Source organism: Nuphar pumila, chromosome 3 (assembly GCF_984573655.1).
Source record: "Nuphar pumila chromosome 3, dmNupPumi1.hap1.1, whole genome shotgun sequence".
Taxonomy (NCBI): Eukaryota; Viridiplantae; Streptophyta; class Magnoliopsida; order Nymphaeales; family Nymphaeaceae; genus Nuphar; species Nuphar pumila.
This window is the reverse complement of record NC_143251.1, coordinates 121,239,119-121,254,892: the sequence shown is the minus strand read 5'-3', so window position 1 is coordinate 121,254,892 and position 15,774 is coordinate 121,239,119. Positions and strand designations below refer to the sequence as shown.

The window sequence follows — 15,774 nt, the reverse complement described above, 5'->3', positions numbered from 1 at the left end:
CATTAGAAAATGACCTATCTTTCAATTGAATGTCAAAAATGCTTTCCTGAATGAAAATCTTGTTGAAGAATTATATATGGATGCCCCGCCTGGTATTAGTATCCCTAAGGGTAAAACTCTTCATGTAGAAAAAACTCTTTATGGTCTTAAATAGGATCCAAAAGCCTGGTATGACCGATTTAGTCATGTTATGCTTGATATTTGTTTTCAACCTTGTTTAATTGACACTCCTTTGTTTGTTAAGAAATGTGATGCATGCATCATCATTCTCCTTTTATATGTGGATGATATGATCATCACCTGAGGCGACAATCAGGGAGTTACAAATATCAAAACTCTTCTTAAAAATCACTTTGAAATGACTGACTTATGATTATTAAGATATTTTTAGGCATTGAAGTTGCTTATTCGCCTAGGGGGTACTTGATATCTCGATTTAAATTTGCTCTTAATATTGTTTTCAGGTCTGGAATTGCAGATGATAAGAAAGTGAACACTCTAGAAGTTGTCAACGTTAAAATGAAAATTGATGATGGAGAACTTCTTGATGATCCTACTCCTTACAGACAAGTTATTGGAGCTGTTTCTTATCTTTCTATTACTATGCCAGATATAGCTCATGATGTTCATGTGAAGAATCCTTGCAAACAATCAAGTTTTCAAATAACTTGATAATTCAAATACACAAGACACAAAATAAATGCACACTGTTTATAAGCTTTACACCACAAAAGAAATGCAATAAATGCAAGTGTTTATAAGCTTTGCACCACAAAAGAAGTGTAATAAATGCACAGTGTTTATAAGCTTAATGAGACAACTCCTTACTGAAATTTACCCTTTACAATGGGCATACAACCCTTATTTATAAGCTTTAGCAACACATAAGAGCTGTTGGGCTGATTCCCAACAACTCTAATTAGAGCAGTTGGGAGTCAGTCCAACGTCTCTTATTCTTACCTGTGTATAACAGTCAGTGGCTGACTGTTGTACACTGTACACAGTCAGCTACTGTCTGTGTACAAAAACAATACATAAAAAAGGATAAAATAAAAAGAAAAAGTTACAAAAATAAGAAAAATTAAAAGGAATAATTACAATCATATTTAACGACATGAATATGTGTAAAATGACTAAAATACCCCTACAACTAATACAAGAAAGAAATATATTATATATATATATGTATCTTCTTTTATACATATAAAATATATATTATAAAATACATTGTCTTATGGATTACAATTTAACACCCTCCTCAAACTTAGGGCATAATGACCAAAAATTTGCTAAGAAGGAAGTTGAATCGTAGAGAGCACAACGATTTGGTAAAGAAATCTGCCAGCTGATATTCTGAAGTTACATATGGAAGATCTATGACTCCTTTCAGATATGATTCACGGACATAGTGGCGGTTACATATGGAAGAACAATTTTGCGTATTATTAGATACTTAAAATCCTCTTTCACGATGACTCTTCTTGCATGTTTCATCTTCATTAAATTTAATTGCATACACTGATGCTGACTGAGGAGGTGATATCAATAATAGGCACTCAACTAATAGTTTTTGTGCGTTCCTAGGTGAAGCCTTATTGTCATGGAGGTGCAAGAAGCAACAGGTCTCTCTTTCTTCCACCGAAGCTGAATACAGAGCCATGTCAACCACTACTATTTAGGTTGTTTGGCTCAGAAGATTGCTAGCGGATACGAGAGTTGAAGCAACACAAGCTTCAAAGATGTACTGTGACAACAAAAGTGCGATCTACATTGCATGCAACCGGACATTCTATGAGCGCATCAAACACATTGAGATGGACTGTCACTATGTCAGAGAGGAATACTTACATGGAACCATTAATCTGCCATATGTTACATCCGAATATCAATTAACAGACTTCTTCACCAAGCCTCTCGCTGCTCCCGGATTTCACTTTCTCTTAGACAAACTTTCGCTCATTATACCATAAGTTTGTGGGGAGTGTTAAAATATAAACTGTAGTATATATATATATATATTTTCTTTTATTATTTTTATCTTTTATTTTATTTTCTTTTTAGCATCTAGTTCAATAAAAACTAGATACTTTATCCAGTCATGTTCCTGTTGGAACTTGACTGTGCTATAGCCATTTGACTCTAGTCCAATGGCTAGAATAAGAGCCGTTGGACTAAAGTCCAATGACTCTTTTGGAGAGCTCACAATGAGCTCTCCTCTCTCTTCCACCATTTTGTATATATAGGGGTGAACCCCTCCAATGTAAAATAACAATGCTTCTTAAGCATTTTTTGCATGAATAAAATATTTTTTATTTTTCAAGTTTTCTTTTTATACCCTTTCAAGGGTCATGCTTGTAGTGTCTCCAATAGACACTTATTTGTGAGTTGTTTGTGCATTTGTGGAAGACCGCCATTTCATTAGAGCACCACCTAACGCTTTTGACTACATAGACAACAACTCTCAAGTAGTCATCCAAATTAACTTTTTGTTTCTAGTCATCCAAACAAACCTTGTAGATCACATCCATAGGTTCTGATAAAAAAATCTAAAAAATATGAAAAGAAGGTGATTGCTACTCAATAGTTCTGTGTTGACCCGTGCTGAGTATTGGGGGCCATGGGATGTGCTCATGTTATATAGCTGGAAATAAAAAGGAAGGACACAAATAAAGCATCAAAGGCAACCTGCATTCTTAATGCCTTTGTGGGTTAATCTTTTTTTTTTTTTGGATAGTACAAGGGAAAAGCCCCCAATCACGGACCACACATTGGCTGGCCTCAAACTTGTGATGTCCTGTCAACTTGGTGACGTTCACAAGTCGCCCCTGCCAGATGACCGGAGCCCTTGTGGGCTGTGAGCTAACCTTTTTTTTTTGTACATGTTACACATGGATAGATGTACTGCAGTTCATATGATCTCCTACTTTGTGCTAGGAATATTTGCTTTCTGACATTATTGATTTTGTCAGTGATTTACTAGGTATCCTTTCATGGGTCCAAATTGGTTTATGTTTCCTTTGTTAAAGTCATCTCCAATATTAGTAACCTAGGCCCGTCATACCAGATATCTTCTGGTGAGGTTTTCTAATACAGAGACGTAGAACAAAATTTAGTGAACCAGGTGTTTGTATAGGTGGTTGTTTTATTTTCTCTTTTGGTTGAGCAATACCATTTTTTTCGTGTATGTACAGTTCTTGATTCCAGCATATTTGGATATCTATTAATTAAAAAATGTCTCACAACGTCTGAGGATGAAATCAATCTTTTGTCTCTTCACTCTCCTTAATTGCTAGAATTGATGAGTTCTATTTATAGAGGATTTCTTAGGTAAGTTTTTCTATTACTTGTGCAACTTTTACTATTTTTCTGAGAAGTAATGATAATATTTAAGCAAAAGCAAAGCCTGAAAGCTAAATTCCTACTGCAGGGTTGCAAGCCTTCAACTGGACGTAATTCAAAGGCTCCTTCTTCATATGAGAATCATAGCCCATTATGTTCATCTGCCATGGGAATCATATCATGCTTGTCATGGGATAAAGTATGTCTTGTGCCACCTTGAGTACTATTATAATCATGTTTCATTTGTGAAATACTGTGCTTGTGTTTTCCACATCTGAATTTGGTAAATACTTATATCATTAGTTTTATCCTTTGTTCATTACCACAGCTGTTGGACATTCTCTGCTGCTGGTATGAATTCAGTCCCATATTGGCACACTGTTTCTCTTGGTTATGTTTGGGATGATTCAAGCTTTTGTATCTGCAGTGGATGTTTTAACGGTAGATGAAAACTGCATGTGTTATGCTAACAATTCCAACAAATTAATGTAGTACATTTAAATTGGAGTATTTGGTTATCACTCTCAATGTGGTGAGCTGCTTGCAAGTGATTTTTCCAGAAAATCACTTGGGCTACTTAAAATTCCATATATTTATTCTTATTTTTAAAATCATTTTGGTTTGAGCTCCTTGAATATTTCCTTTTGTTTTAGAATTCACCAAAATAAATTCATTCTTTCCTGAAATATTTTGAGTACGGTATCGAGTGTATCAAAACATTTCAAGTTCACACTCAAATTGTCTTAAATGTGAACAAGCATCCCAAATTTTGACGTGTCATCTATATGACTTTGTGTCGAGGCCAACAAACTTTTGGTTGGGAACCCAGAAAATTTCTGTGCCTATACAAAGATTAACAGGGCTGAGATTAGCTTGAGTTTGACCCATTTTGCTTGATGGGATCAGCTTATGCATGAGTTTGTGCTGGGCTATGAAGTGACCAGGATGGGGTTATATTTTGCTTGTTTATTTTCCTACCTTGGCAAAACCAAGGTTGCCAAACTAGGAAGCAGAAGCGGGAAACGATACGGGAAGCGGATGTGAGAAGCGAGGCATTTTGAAATTTATTGGAAGCAGCAAGCGAAGTATCAATTTGAAAGCGAAATATAAATAAAAAATAAAGCAATATGGTAACTGAATAGGAATCGAACAAGAAGCAAATAAAACCTAAAATATAATTGATTATTCTTATATTTCATGATATTTCATGATATTTCAGTAAAAGAGTTAAATTTTTGTTAAAATCTAATATTGATGGTTACCAATTTAGAGAAAGTACATGGGAAGTGAGTGAAAGCGTGAGAGGAAATACATGAAAAACATGAAAAGAAACACGAGAAAAGCATATAGGAAACATATACCATGTGTGTGGGAAGCATAGAAGAAGCATGGGGGAATCGAGATTCCCTTGAAGTTTTAGAAGTGAGGAGTATCGTGCTTCCAAAGCGAGTATCCGGAAGCGCGCTTCCCACCTACCTAAGAAGTTTCCGGTAACTCTGGGCAAAACTATTTGCAATTCTGATACTCTGGTTCATTCATGTTCTATGATGAAAAAACATTATTGTATGATTCATCATCCTCTGCAGCATGAACCTTTATCCCCTCACTTTTTTCATTAAACTTTTTTTGTTTCTATAAGTTATGTTTAATTTGTCGTTTCCTTGCCCCATAGTATATAGGCATGCTTATAGAAGCTGGAATATTTTGTTAGACTTCACTATGAACGGCACGATGACCCTTATGATTCTTTGTTTATAACTTAGGGATGTAAACGGTTTGGATTTGGATTGGATGTGGCCAATACTGACTAAATCAGGTGTTGGCTACGCGGATTCAAATTTGGATGGTGACAAGTTCATATCAGACCTGTTTTTTTATATGTAAACAGATTCGGATATTCGTCAAATTCAGATATTTCTTGGATTCAGTAGCAAAAAATCAAAACCATATCTTCATCTGATTACAGTTGGTTATTGTTTTGGCTTACCAAATGCAACTAAATGGAATCAAATTTGGTAGGATATCGAATAAAATCTTGTTCGTTGACCTACCGACTTGTCTCCATATTCCACTGTTCATCACTATCCATTATGTGTCTTTATAAGGCTACTATCATGCCTTGTAGGTAGCACTCTAGTAAAGGTTGATTCTGTTGCACAAATATAAGGGCATTTAAGACACGATGGATTACTCAATCTCGTTTATAGCGGCAATAACTGAAAAGCTATGTATCAACTTATGAAAGTTTAATGGATAATCAATGTAAGAAATAATGAAATCAATTAGCAGTTACTTTTAGTCACATTATTTACATACTCCAATTGTACCCGCAGCTGCATGTCTGTGCAAGTGGTGGTACCATTAGCTGAAAGATTCTAGGTTATATTTGCTGTAAAAAAGGATGTAAGCTTTATAACTTATCTTGGCTGGTGTTTTCAATTTATAGATCACTGTCTACATGCCGATACAGCATATGCCAATACCTCATTCATAACTTGTTTTCAGGCTCTTAACATTAGCAAGTTTGGTGATATACTACCTCGTCCATGTACTGTTTTATCATTGCCATTAATTGTATATTTGGATCATAGTCACATGTATTGTTCAAGTCAATTTCTCGCTGTTTTTTTTTCAATATAAGTGGGTTTTCTTGAGAAAGTCTTGGAAGTTTAAAAAATTGCATTTTTTTTTTGCAAAAATATAAAGAATCAAGTTTTAAAAGGCTTTAAAATATAAAAGAAACAAACAACAAAGTATAAGTAGGCTTAAAATAGAGAAAATAAGAGTTGTTCCAAAAATATCACGAAAATATTGTGATATTATTGTGGTATTTTGAAAATATCATGATATATTGCCGATAATTTCGGCCTTCTCTAATATATATATATATATATATATGATATTTTCAAAATATCAGCAATACCAGTGACTGTGATTTGGATGCATTATCTTGGAATTCCATTGAAAACTGGAATTCCCGAGGTTGGGCATCTGATTTTCATGCTTGCTTCATGATGGTTTTAAATGTGTTGCTTTGCAAATAAAGCTTATTGCGTGCAATATGTTAGTGTTGAGTTCCTTTATTATTATTATTTTTTAACTTTTTAACCTTCAGGCTATTCTCCCTTAAGGCGTTGTCTTGTAAGCTGGAGTTGGGGAGTATGTCATACTTCCCCCAAAGTGGTTGTTTGGAAGTCAAAAACTTCCCAACTGAACACCTGAAAACAAGGTCTGCTAATATCTCCTATCTAGGAGTTATTTTCTCCAATTACAGGAATCAGGTGCCTTCCATTTCTCCAATTCCCCAGCCCTTTCGGTTGCTGCAGAGCCTAAAACCAGTTTCTGTTAAGATTTTTGCTTGTGCGTGGTCATAGATAGTTCATTATTACATTCATAAACTCTTTTCATGTTCCAGAATCGTGAGTCCATGACTATAAGAAGACTATCTTGCCGCCAACAACATTATTTTTCCAAATTAACAAGGAGAACATGATATTAGATGCTTACCACACCTGCATGCATGTTGCTTCTCAGAATTGGAAGTTAGCTTTTTGTGCTATCAATTTGTGGTTTGACTGTATATTGAACTATATAATGACTTAATGCTGCTTTCTGACGTGCGTACCTTTTGTTTGGGCTTCTAGGTCTACTGGCTTAGGATTGATTATCTTGTGGTGGCTAAATATGCAATTGTAAGTTAATACTTGTTTTTTTTTCTTTTTTCGGGGCATACATTGTACTCCATGCAGTTCTTATTTGATGAAAACTCTTGTGTCTGAGTAACCTTTGTAAGCTGTAGGATTTAAAATTGTCTGTCTTTTTTTTAGATTTTTGACTAATTACTTTCGGTGTAGGCATGGGTAATTGCTATCCTGTTGGTTGATGCACAACTATATTGTTTTATGCATTTTAGATGCCTATGAATGCATATATTTGAAGCTTTCATGTCTTATCCTGAATTTATGCATGAGCTTTCTCCCTCTCTCTCTGTGAAACTGTTAATATAAATTTCTCTTCTTGGCAGTTTTGTGGCTCATTCTTTTCTGCAATCTTGTATGTGGAGCTTTGGTGTGAAGAGCATTTCAAGAGTCTCACGTTGGGAAACCCTGACTTTTCTCTTCATGAAATGGTTAGTGTTCGAACATAAAATTTGAAATCTTTGGCAGCTTCATCTTAACAGTTCCTTTGGTTCATTGGAGGCAACAATGTCAATTCTAAGGTTTTCTACTTTACTTGTTTTAGTTCATGATACAATTGTCTCATAACTCCATCTACTATGTTGTTCCAGCTTCCAGCCCATGTAGAATTGTTGGTTGCAGCGGTAACAAAGATCAATGAGCCTGATAGCATTTATGGGATCCTTCAGTCTCATAAGGTTAAGTTCCTCCTGTTTGCTCATATGTTTAGTAATCATCCTTTACCATGCTATATATGGTTGGATTATAAGTTGTGAATTTAATTGTCATTGTGATCGTTGTGTGTTATAAAAAAGTATTGTCAAGCTAGAAGTTCAATGCAAGTTCTTGTTTGAAAACCCTTAGTGAAATATATCATATAAGATGCTTTCAATCAGCAGGAAGGTGTTTTGTGCATGAAAAAATTAGGATCAATATATCTCAGGCGTACTAAATCTAGAAAACAGATCCATATGCATGTGAGAGTTAGCCGGATAGAATATGATGAGGGATGAGATTTGGAATCTAGAAAAAAAATTTAATGTTTATACTTTATACTCGTTTTTGGATTTTGTGTATGATTTGTGGTATGCATTCGCAAATTTTCAGATTCTGTCTATATTTCGGTGTACATTGTAAAACCTGGTAAAAAAAACTTGGATTCGGGTCAGATCCGGATCCGACCCAGACCCAATGGAGGCACCGCCTCCCTCGTGCCTTCTAAAGACTGCGAGGCAGGGGTTTCAAAGAGAAACCCCCCCTTTTCCTCTCTCTCTCTCTCTCGTCGCTTTCCTCGACCCGCAGTCTCCCCTTCCCGTTGTTCCTTCCCTCTTCGGCGAGCCAGCCCAGAGACCCCTGTCAACCCGCCGCCACCTGCGACCTTTCGTCCAACCGCCGACAGCCCCGAAGCTCCTCCGACGACCCCTCAGTTACGCATCTTCTCCTCTCCTTCCCATTTTCTTTTCTTCTCCCCCCTTTTTCTTTCCTTTTTCGTTCCTTTCGCTCCCTCGGTCCAGCAACAGTTCGACGGAAAGGGGTCAGGACCCCCCCCCCCCTTTCCGTTGTCTTAAGACTTTTGGCAGGGGCCAATGGCCCCTGCCTCCTTTTTCCCCTAAAAAACGACAGGGTCCTTTGGACCCTGTCTAATTTCCCTGTTAAGCAAGCCCGACAGGGGCCATTGGATCTTGCCTCCTCTTCCTTTTTTCTTTTATTCTCCCTTCTGTCGACAGACGGGCAAAAGCCCCTTCCTGTCGGTCGTTTACGACAAGGAAGGGTCGTGCGGCAGGGATTTTAGCCCACCAGTTTACCGACAGTTCGACAGGGGTAAAACCCCTGCCGCCTGTGAGGAGTGTTCCGGCAGGGGGTTTTGGGGCCCATGCCTGCCTTTTTGTCTTCACCAGGGAGGGTCGAGACCCCTCCCTGTCTCCTTTTCACAGGGAGGGTCAAGCCCCTCCCTGTTCCCCTATTTAGGTGCACATGGGAGGGTTTGACCCTCCTTGCCTCTGTTTATCGCAGGGAGGGGCTCGAGCCCTCCCTGCCTTCGATCTTCGCATGGGAGGGATCAACCCTCCCTGCCTTCGTTGTACGTAGGAGGGGTCGAGCTCATGGTTGCCAGTTGAGGAAGCGGGAGCGGGAAGCGATACATGAAGCGGGAAGCGAGGCACATTCAAAATTTTAGGAAGCGGGAAGCGTGGTACCACTTAGGAGCGATTCGAAAATCGTCTCCGAAGTGACCTAGGAAGCGAACTGGAAGCGACTTAGGAAGCGAAAAAAATAAAAATAAAAATAAAAAATACAAAAAATTGAAAAAATGGGGGAAGCGCGCTTCCCATTTAAAAGTGGCGCTTCCCTGCACGCTTCGAAAGCGTGACGTTTTGCGCTTCCGAAGCATGCTTCCCCTTTTACTTAGGTGCTTCCGGTAACTCTGGTCGAGCTCCCTCCTTAGTCCATTTGATGGCAGGGGAGGGTCGAGCCCCTCCCTGCACCCTTGTTGTTCAGGGGAGGGGTCGAGCCCCCTCCCTAGGTTATCGCCTCTGCCTTCGTTGCTTTTCGATAGGCAGAGGCAAGGCTCCCTGCCTCCGTCTTCTCTAGCGTCAGGCAGGGGCTTCGCCCTCTACCTGTTTGCGTATTCATCAGGCAGGGGTAAAGCCCCTGCCTCTTTGCATGATTGTTAGGCAGGGGCGAAGCCGCCTGCCTCCCCTGCATTGTTGACAGGCAGGGGATTTGCCCCTGCCTCTCCTCTACTTTGTCAGGCAGGGGCGCAACCCTGCCTGCCCTCACTTTCTAAGGGCAGGGGTGCAACCCACTGCCTCATTGTAATTTGCTGACAGCAGGGCAGCAGGGGCTCGCAACCCTTACCCCTGCTTCTTGCGCTGATAGCAGATGCGCAAGGGCACAATGCCCCTGCCTCTGCTTCTTTCACGTCAGGTCAGCGACAGTGCCCCTGATCTTCTATTTTTGGTGTTAACTTGCTAAGACTGTCGCTTCCCACTCGCACTTCGTGACCCGTGCCGTCAATCGTTTACACCCGCAGGCGCCAGCAAGCTTGCAACTCCCCAAGGTAGGGGAAGATTGCACGGCGGATTTGAACAATTGGATTGAGTTCAATTAACTAAAAAGGATATATATATATACATATATATACAAGTATGCATTTAACTCAAGGGCGCGGTTTCATGATCTTTGTCTTTTACTTTCTGTCAGTCTTTACGTTGCTGTCGCGCTCTGCGCCCAGGCTTTACGTTTGCACTCTTGCTCACAGTCTTTACTTTGTCGTCGAGCTATGCGCCCAGGTTCCCATTTTTGCAAATGTTTCGTTACTGCCTCGCCATTGCAGATGATGCTCAGGTTTTCACTCATTGCACGTGCTATAAAGGCATCCTCGTGGAGTAAGCAAGAGGCATTTACCACTCTCCCTCTTGCGACAAGAGTTGAGTCGAGAGCTTAGCGATACATCTTCGTCTAAGGAGAGAGATCCCTAGCAGAGATCCTGGCTTTTCGACCGAGAAGTCCTGTAAAGTTAACTTGAGAATTTAGGGAGCTGCGCAAAAGCATCAAAGACTGCCCAAATCAAAGTATTTGGAAGAATGTGTTTTGGCTGGTTTTGTTCGTCTATTCGGCATATCTTGGGTAACCTCGAATTGGGCTTGAACAAACTTTTTAGCGGGGGTTCTGTTGAGAAACCCGTATTTCGTTCATCGAGGCCAGTTTCGAGTCATGTGAGGCATGTAGATACCACGATAGCGGATGAGATTCGAGAAAATTACATGCTAGATGTTGGCACAAGCTGTTTGCGGTTTCAAAAGATAAAGAATGTCAAAAGCAGAGCTTCAGAAATATTACATCTTTGTGAAACACTTTTGTTGAGACTCCTATTAAGGAACTATACCCCTTTCATCATAAAGTACTTGTAGTCATGCACTACACGCTAGTACTGCGATGATCGGTTGAGACAGTCGTGCGGCCTCGAATAGTGGTAAATACAAAATGTTGTAATCACATAAAATGGTGACTATTCGCCTTCACAGGCAAGATGCTCAAGTGGTTTAAAGACCACAACATTAGATTGGGTCGTTAGTTAAGCAACACCTAACGCACCCATTTGCTTCTTGTAGTCTGTCAAGGGAGAGGACAGAACGATACAAAACTCCAATGGACATGTTGTTAATAACCACCCCACAGGCAAAGATCCGGCCTCTCCAGTAATTGGAGTTAGGGGAAGAGACTACCAGACATTATCCTAGGTGGTAGATCCTATGGACTTCTGTAGAAGTTGGATGCATCCATTGCTCAGTACCTGCCTTTGAGGAATCCTCTCTCGGCTAAAGCCATCCCCTTAGGAGCAGACTTAACCAACTATTCGGGTTATTGAAAATACATAGAATAACAGACGCTCGAACTAGTCTCAGTTGTTTCTATGCTATGTCACATGAGTGCGGGTGCGACGCAATTTCAAAAATTTTGGACACGGGGACTCGGCTATATATATAACAATAATTCTAGTAAACAATTAAAATTAAGGTAAACACATCTATGGGCCATGGTTAAAGGAAAAAAACTTTAAACTATAACCTTGTGAAATGGTCATTAATTTGTACTGGTCCAATTTTTGAAATGACCCATTTACTATAGCATTCACATCTTTGTGACCTGTTCAGTTTTGACATTCAAATGTTTAAACTTTATACGTTAATAGTTGCACAAACTGTGCAATGCAGTTTGTGCAATGCAACCTGTGACTGTGCAGACTGTGCACAGTCACACAGACTGTGCACAGTCACAGACTGTGTGCAGTGACTGTGCAGTTGCAGTTGCACAGTCACACAGACTGTGCAACTGCATTGCACAGTCTGGTTATATATTTAAAAAAAAAGATATATAAAAAGTGTTTTTTTTGTTTTTTATCCTAAAAATGGACATTTTTGGACTCGGTCAAAGTTGACCGAGTCCAAAATGTGGACGGACTCGGCCTTGACTCGTTGATCGAGTCCGAAGCTGCACCCGTGTCGGGGCGTGTCGACTCGGGTGCGGCACCTCCCTAGCCGAGTCCGTGTGACATAGTTTCTATGATTTGTCTGCGTGTACCCGCAGGCCAGTAATATCGAAACATAAGTTTGTTCACACTGGTTGATTGCTCATAAGACTTTCGTGTGCTTTGGGTACGTATTTTTTGTCAAGTAAAAGCTTATCGATGAAATTACGTATGACTTTGTGTGTCCCCGAGATTCTTATGATTATGATGCTTATGTTAGCATATAGGTGGATGATATGTCACGCCGACAAATGATTAATTTAGACTATTTAGGTGAATAATACATCACGCCTACATAGTTTTATTGCAGAGAATTGCGTTATGATTGCCTAAGTGAATATAGCATACCTGTATAACATGATTGATAAGTATCTTGAATTTGATTAAAATGTCTTGAAGATATGTGCATGAGTTACACACTAGAAAAGTTGAATGCGATGTGCCTTGAGATGAGAATTGTGAATGCATATGATGATGCAATGATTTGAATATTTGCACCTATAACTTGAATCCTTTGTAAATTTATTGAACTACGTAGGAGTTACATATGTTGATGTTTAGTTGATTCATATTATGTAATCTACGTGTTCTCATGTGTATAAAACTTATGCTTTGTTTATGCATGCTTTGAGGTCCTATTTGAGGAATGCAATGTTCCTTGTAGCAATGATACAATGTGTAGTATTATATGCGTCTGTATGATGTGATTAAAATGCCACGTGATAAGAAATGTTGAAAGCATGCGATAAATGTTCATGGTTCATGGAACCTTATTGGAGGAATGTGTGATCTTGTGATTTGTTTTACCAAGTGAAGTGATACGATGCACATTGCTGATATGCATGCTTGTGCCCATTTTGGTGGCTATTGACCCCAAGAGCGGTCAATTGTTCGGAGCAATCGATTGTATCTATGCATATATCACTAAGTATGGTATCTGTTGAGGACCTGATCTCCAAAGGATTATCTGCGAGGGTATGTATGATCAAGATCTAATAACCGGCTAGAGTCGTAGATTCTCTGTGCGGATGTACATTGTCCACGAGCGGGTAGCCGCAAAGACGGTGAACTGTTGTGAGGAAGTGTATTGTCCAAGACCAGGTATACCATCTAGGGCGGTAATTCCTTGTGAGATTATACATTTCCCAGACCAGGTGATCCGGCATTGATCTTGTTAATTATAGTAGTGACTATCGACCCTGAGAGTAGTCATTTGTGTTGATGCGTGTATCACAATAATTTTTATTGGATATGACATTTGTTGAAAAGCAGGTAGCCGCAAAGAGGGTGAAATCCTGTGAGGAAGTGTACTGTCCAAGATCAAGTGACCAAGCTAGAGTGATAGATTCTCTGTGAGGATGTACACTGTCCACGAGCGGGTAGCCGCAAAGATGGTGAACTCCTATAAGGAAGTGTATGGTCTAAGACCATGTATACCATCTAGGGTGGTAATTCCTTGTGAGGTCGTACATTTCTCGGACCAAGCGATCCGACGTGGATCTTGTGAATTTTGATTACCATAAAAAGTTATGGTAAGCTGTGATAATCTTCTGAGTTTGATATTGATAGCCAATTATGAATTTATAGATTTGGTGTTCTGTTATAGCATGATTTCATGTAGGACTCAGATGTGAGAAGCAAATTTTTATTTGATTTTAGATCATGATCATGTTTTGGATGTTCTATGGAAGGGTAGATATTTTTGAGAAAGTATGACGCCTTAAGTGAGTCATAACAGGTGGCAGTTGGCCACGTAAGACCTTGAGAGATGAGAATAAATTAAGGTTGTTCAGGACAAAGAGTTTGTTAGTAATAGTGAGAGGGACAAACATTGACCTGATAATGATTAAATATAGAGATCTCGTTCAAGGAACGAAAATTGCTAGTTGCGTGGTAGTTTACAGCTTACGATCAAATGAATCGTCATGCTGCGTTTGACAGTTGCACTGCTTACCTGGTTTGAACTGCTGATCTGCTTTAAACTGTTTAGCATGCTGAATTAAATGTACTTAATTCAGTTTCCTGTAGTCTCTCTTGTGCACCTACTAGTTTTTTGCGAAACTAACTCATTCTATAGGTACAAGTGATGATTAGGTACACCGCGGGCGATGGCACGATGGCAAGATGGATTCAAAATTTCCTTTTTCCTGCTCTTAGCTTGCGTCCTGGATGTTTTGGGGTTTTGTCACAGGTTTTCCTTTGGATATCCGAATTTTGTACTTTTTGGTTCTTTTAGCTAACATGCCCAAAGTTGTCAGCTTGCCTTTCTAAATTCAACAAAAGAATAGTCTTCCGCTTATTTCATAAACAAACTCTGAAGGAAAGAGATTTTTTCTAGTCTCTTGCTTGTTTCCTGAAAGGTTCGAAAGTTTAAAATTTTGGGGCGTTACATACATGATGTTGATTTAATCATGTGACTCATGCTTAGGAAATTAGGAATGCATGCTTAGTTTGATCGATTTATGATATGTATACATTTTGTTGATTTTGTGTCTATATATTTATATTTATGTATTTATTTATTTATGTTTGATTCTTTGATTTTTTATAGTTCTTATATTCATGTTTTATTGTTTTTTTGATCTATTTATTGTATTGAATGTATTGCAATTGTATGTATACATGTTGCTATATATGTATAAATATACAGTACATTGTACAATATATATTGATATTATATTTGATTCTTTGGACTTTTATAGTTCTCATATTCATGTTTTATTTTATGTTTGATCTATTTATTTGATGTTTATAATGACATGGATGGTTATTTAATGTTGTTAAGTCTTCAGATCGTGTTTAAGTTATTTAACATTATCATATTGACAATTTTTTCAATTTTTTTCAATTTAGGTTATGCAAAATTATAGTTACATAGTGCTGGACGACATGCTGTGTGTTGTCTATCTGCTTATTGTTGATTAATTTTATGTTGCATTTATCTTTAGCAATTCATTGTATTCTTTGCATTTTTGTATCTTTGCTACCGGCTAATCCAATTAATCCCGCCTAGTCCTTTTCTAGTCCTTTTAAGTGTCTAACTAACACTTTTGACTAAATAGTTTCTGAATATAAACAACTAATGGTTCGATTCTCTAAGCTTAGGTTGGATGTAGAATATGAGATATTGATTCAATTTGAATAGCCTAATGACTGTATGAACTCCTAGACAAAGTGTGAATAGATCGTAGATCGGGTTTGCACTGCAATTCGGTTTTCTATCTAACTTGTGAGTTAACGTAGTGGCCTAAATGGACTCTGCCCTATTTGGGTATTTGTAATTATGTCTTTCAATTTGTATGCTCCCAACCAAGGTAGACTCAATGACACGCTTGTAATTATGTCTCGATTTGTGGGCTCCCAATTGAAGTATGAGACAATGACACCCAACATAGATTTGCTGGTGGCTCAATTTGCATTTGGTAGGTTTAAAAAATATTGCTTTGTGTTGGGTCCATTCTCATTTGGGTGGCCCACTTCCTCTTCAACCCCTTTTGTAAAGAGTCAAATGTGAGTTTGACTTATGGAGGCTTATTTTTGTCCATATTTTATGTGGTAATTCTAATAGTCTTGAGTCTATTGTTGTAAAGAGACGTGCTGGGGGACATGAGAGTGTGAGGTTCGCCTTTATTGTGAGAGAGAAAGAGACCTAGGGCTTCTTTTACCACCAAGAGAGCATAAGGTGGGATTTTTGTAAGCAAGGCTGTATCCTCAGGCTTGGGAGCTTGA

General features: G+C 38.7%; 1 protein-coding gene across 8 annotated transcripts in view; it reads left to right on the top strand.

Annotated features, from left to right (window-relative positions):
- Positions 1 to 15,774, top strand: part of ATM (Serine/Threonine-kinase ATM-like protein) — a 308,602-nt gene that overhangs the window by 141,785 nt on the left and 151,043 nt on the right. For all 8 annotated transcript variants that reach the window (XM_089999875.1, XM_089999874.1, XM_089999877.1 and 5 more), the window contains 4 exons: positions 3,428 to 3,538; positions 6,984 to 7,031; positions 7,364 to 7,468; positions 7,628 to 7,714. In XM_089999875.1, the coding sequence (XP_089856001.1) occupies positions 3,428 to 3,538; positions 6,984 to 7,031; positions 7,364 to 7,468; positions 7,628 to 7,714 (351 nt within the window). The remainder of the gene's footprint in view (positions 1 to 3,427; positions 3,539 to 6,983; positions 7,032 to 7,363; positions 7,469 to 7,627; positions 7,715 to 15,774) is intronic.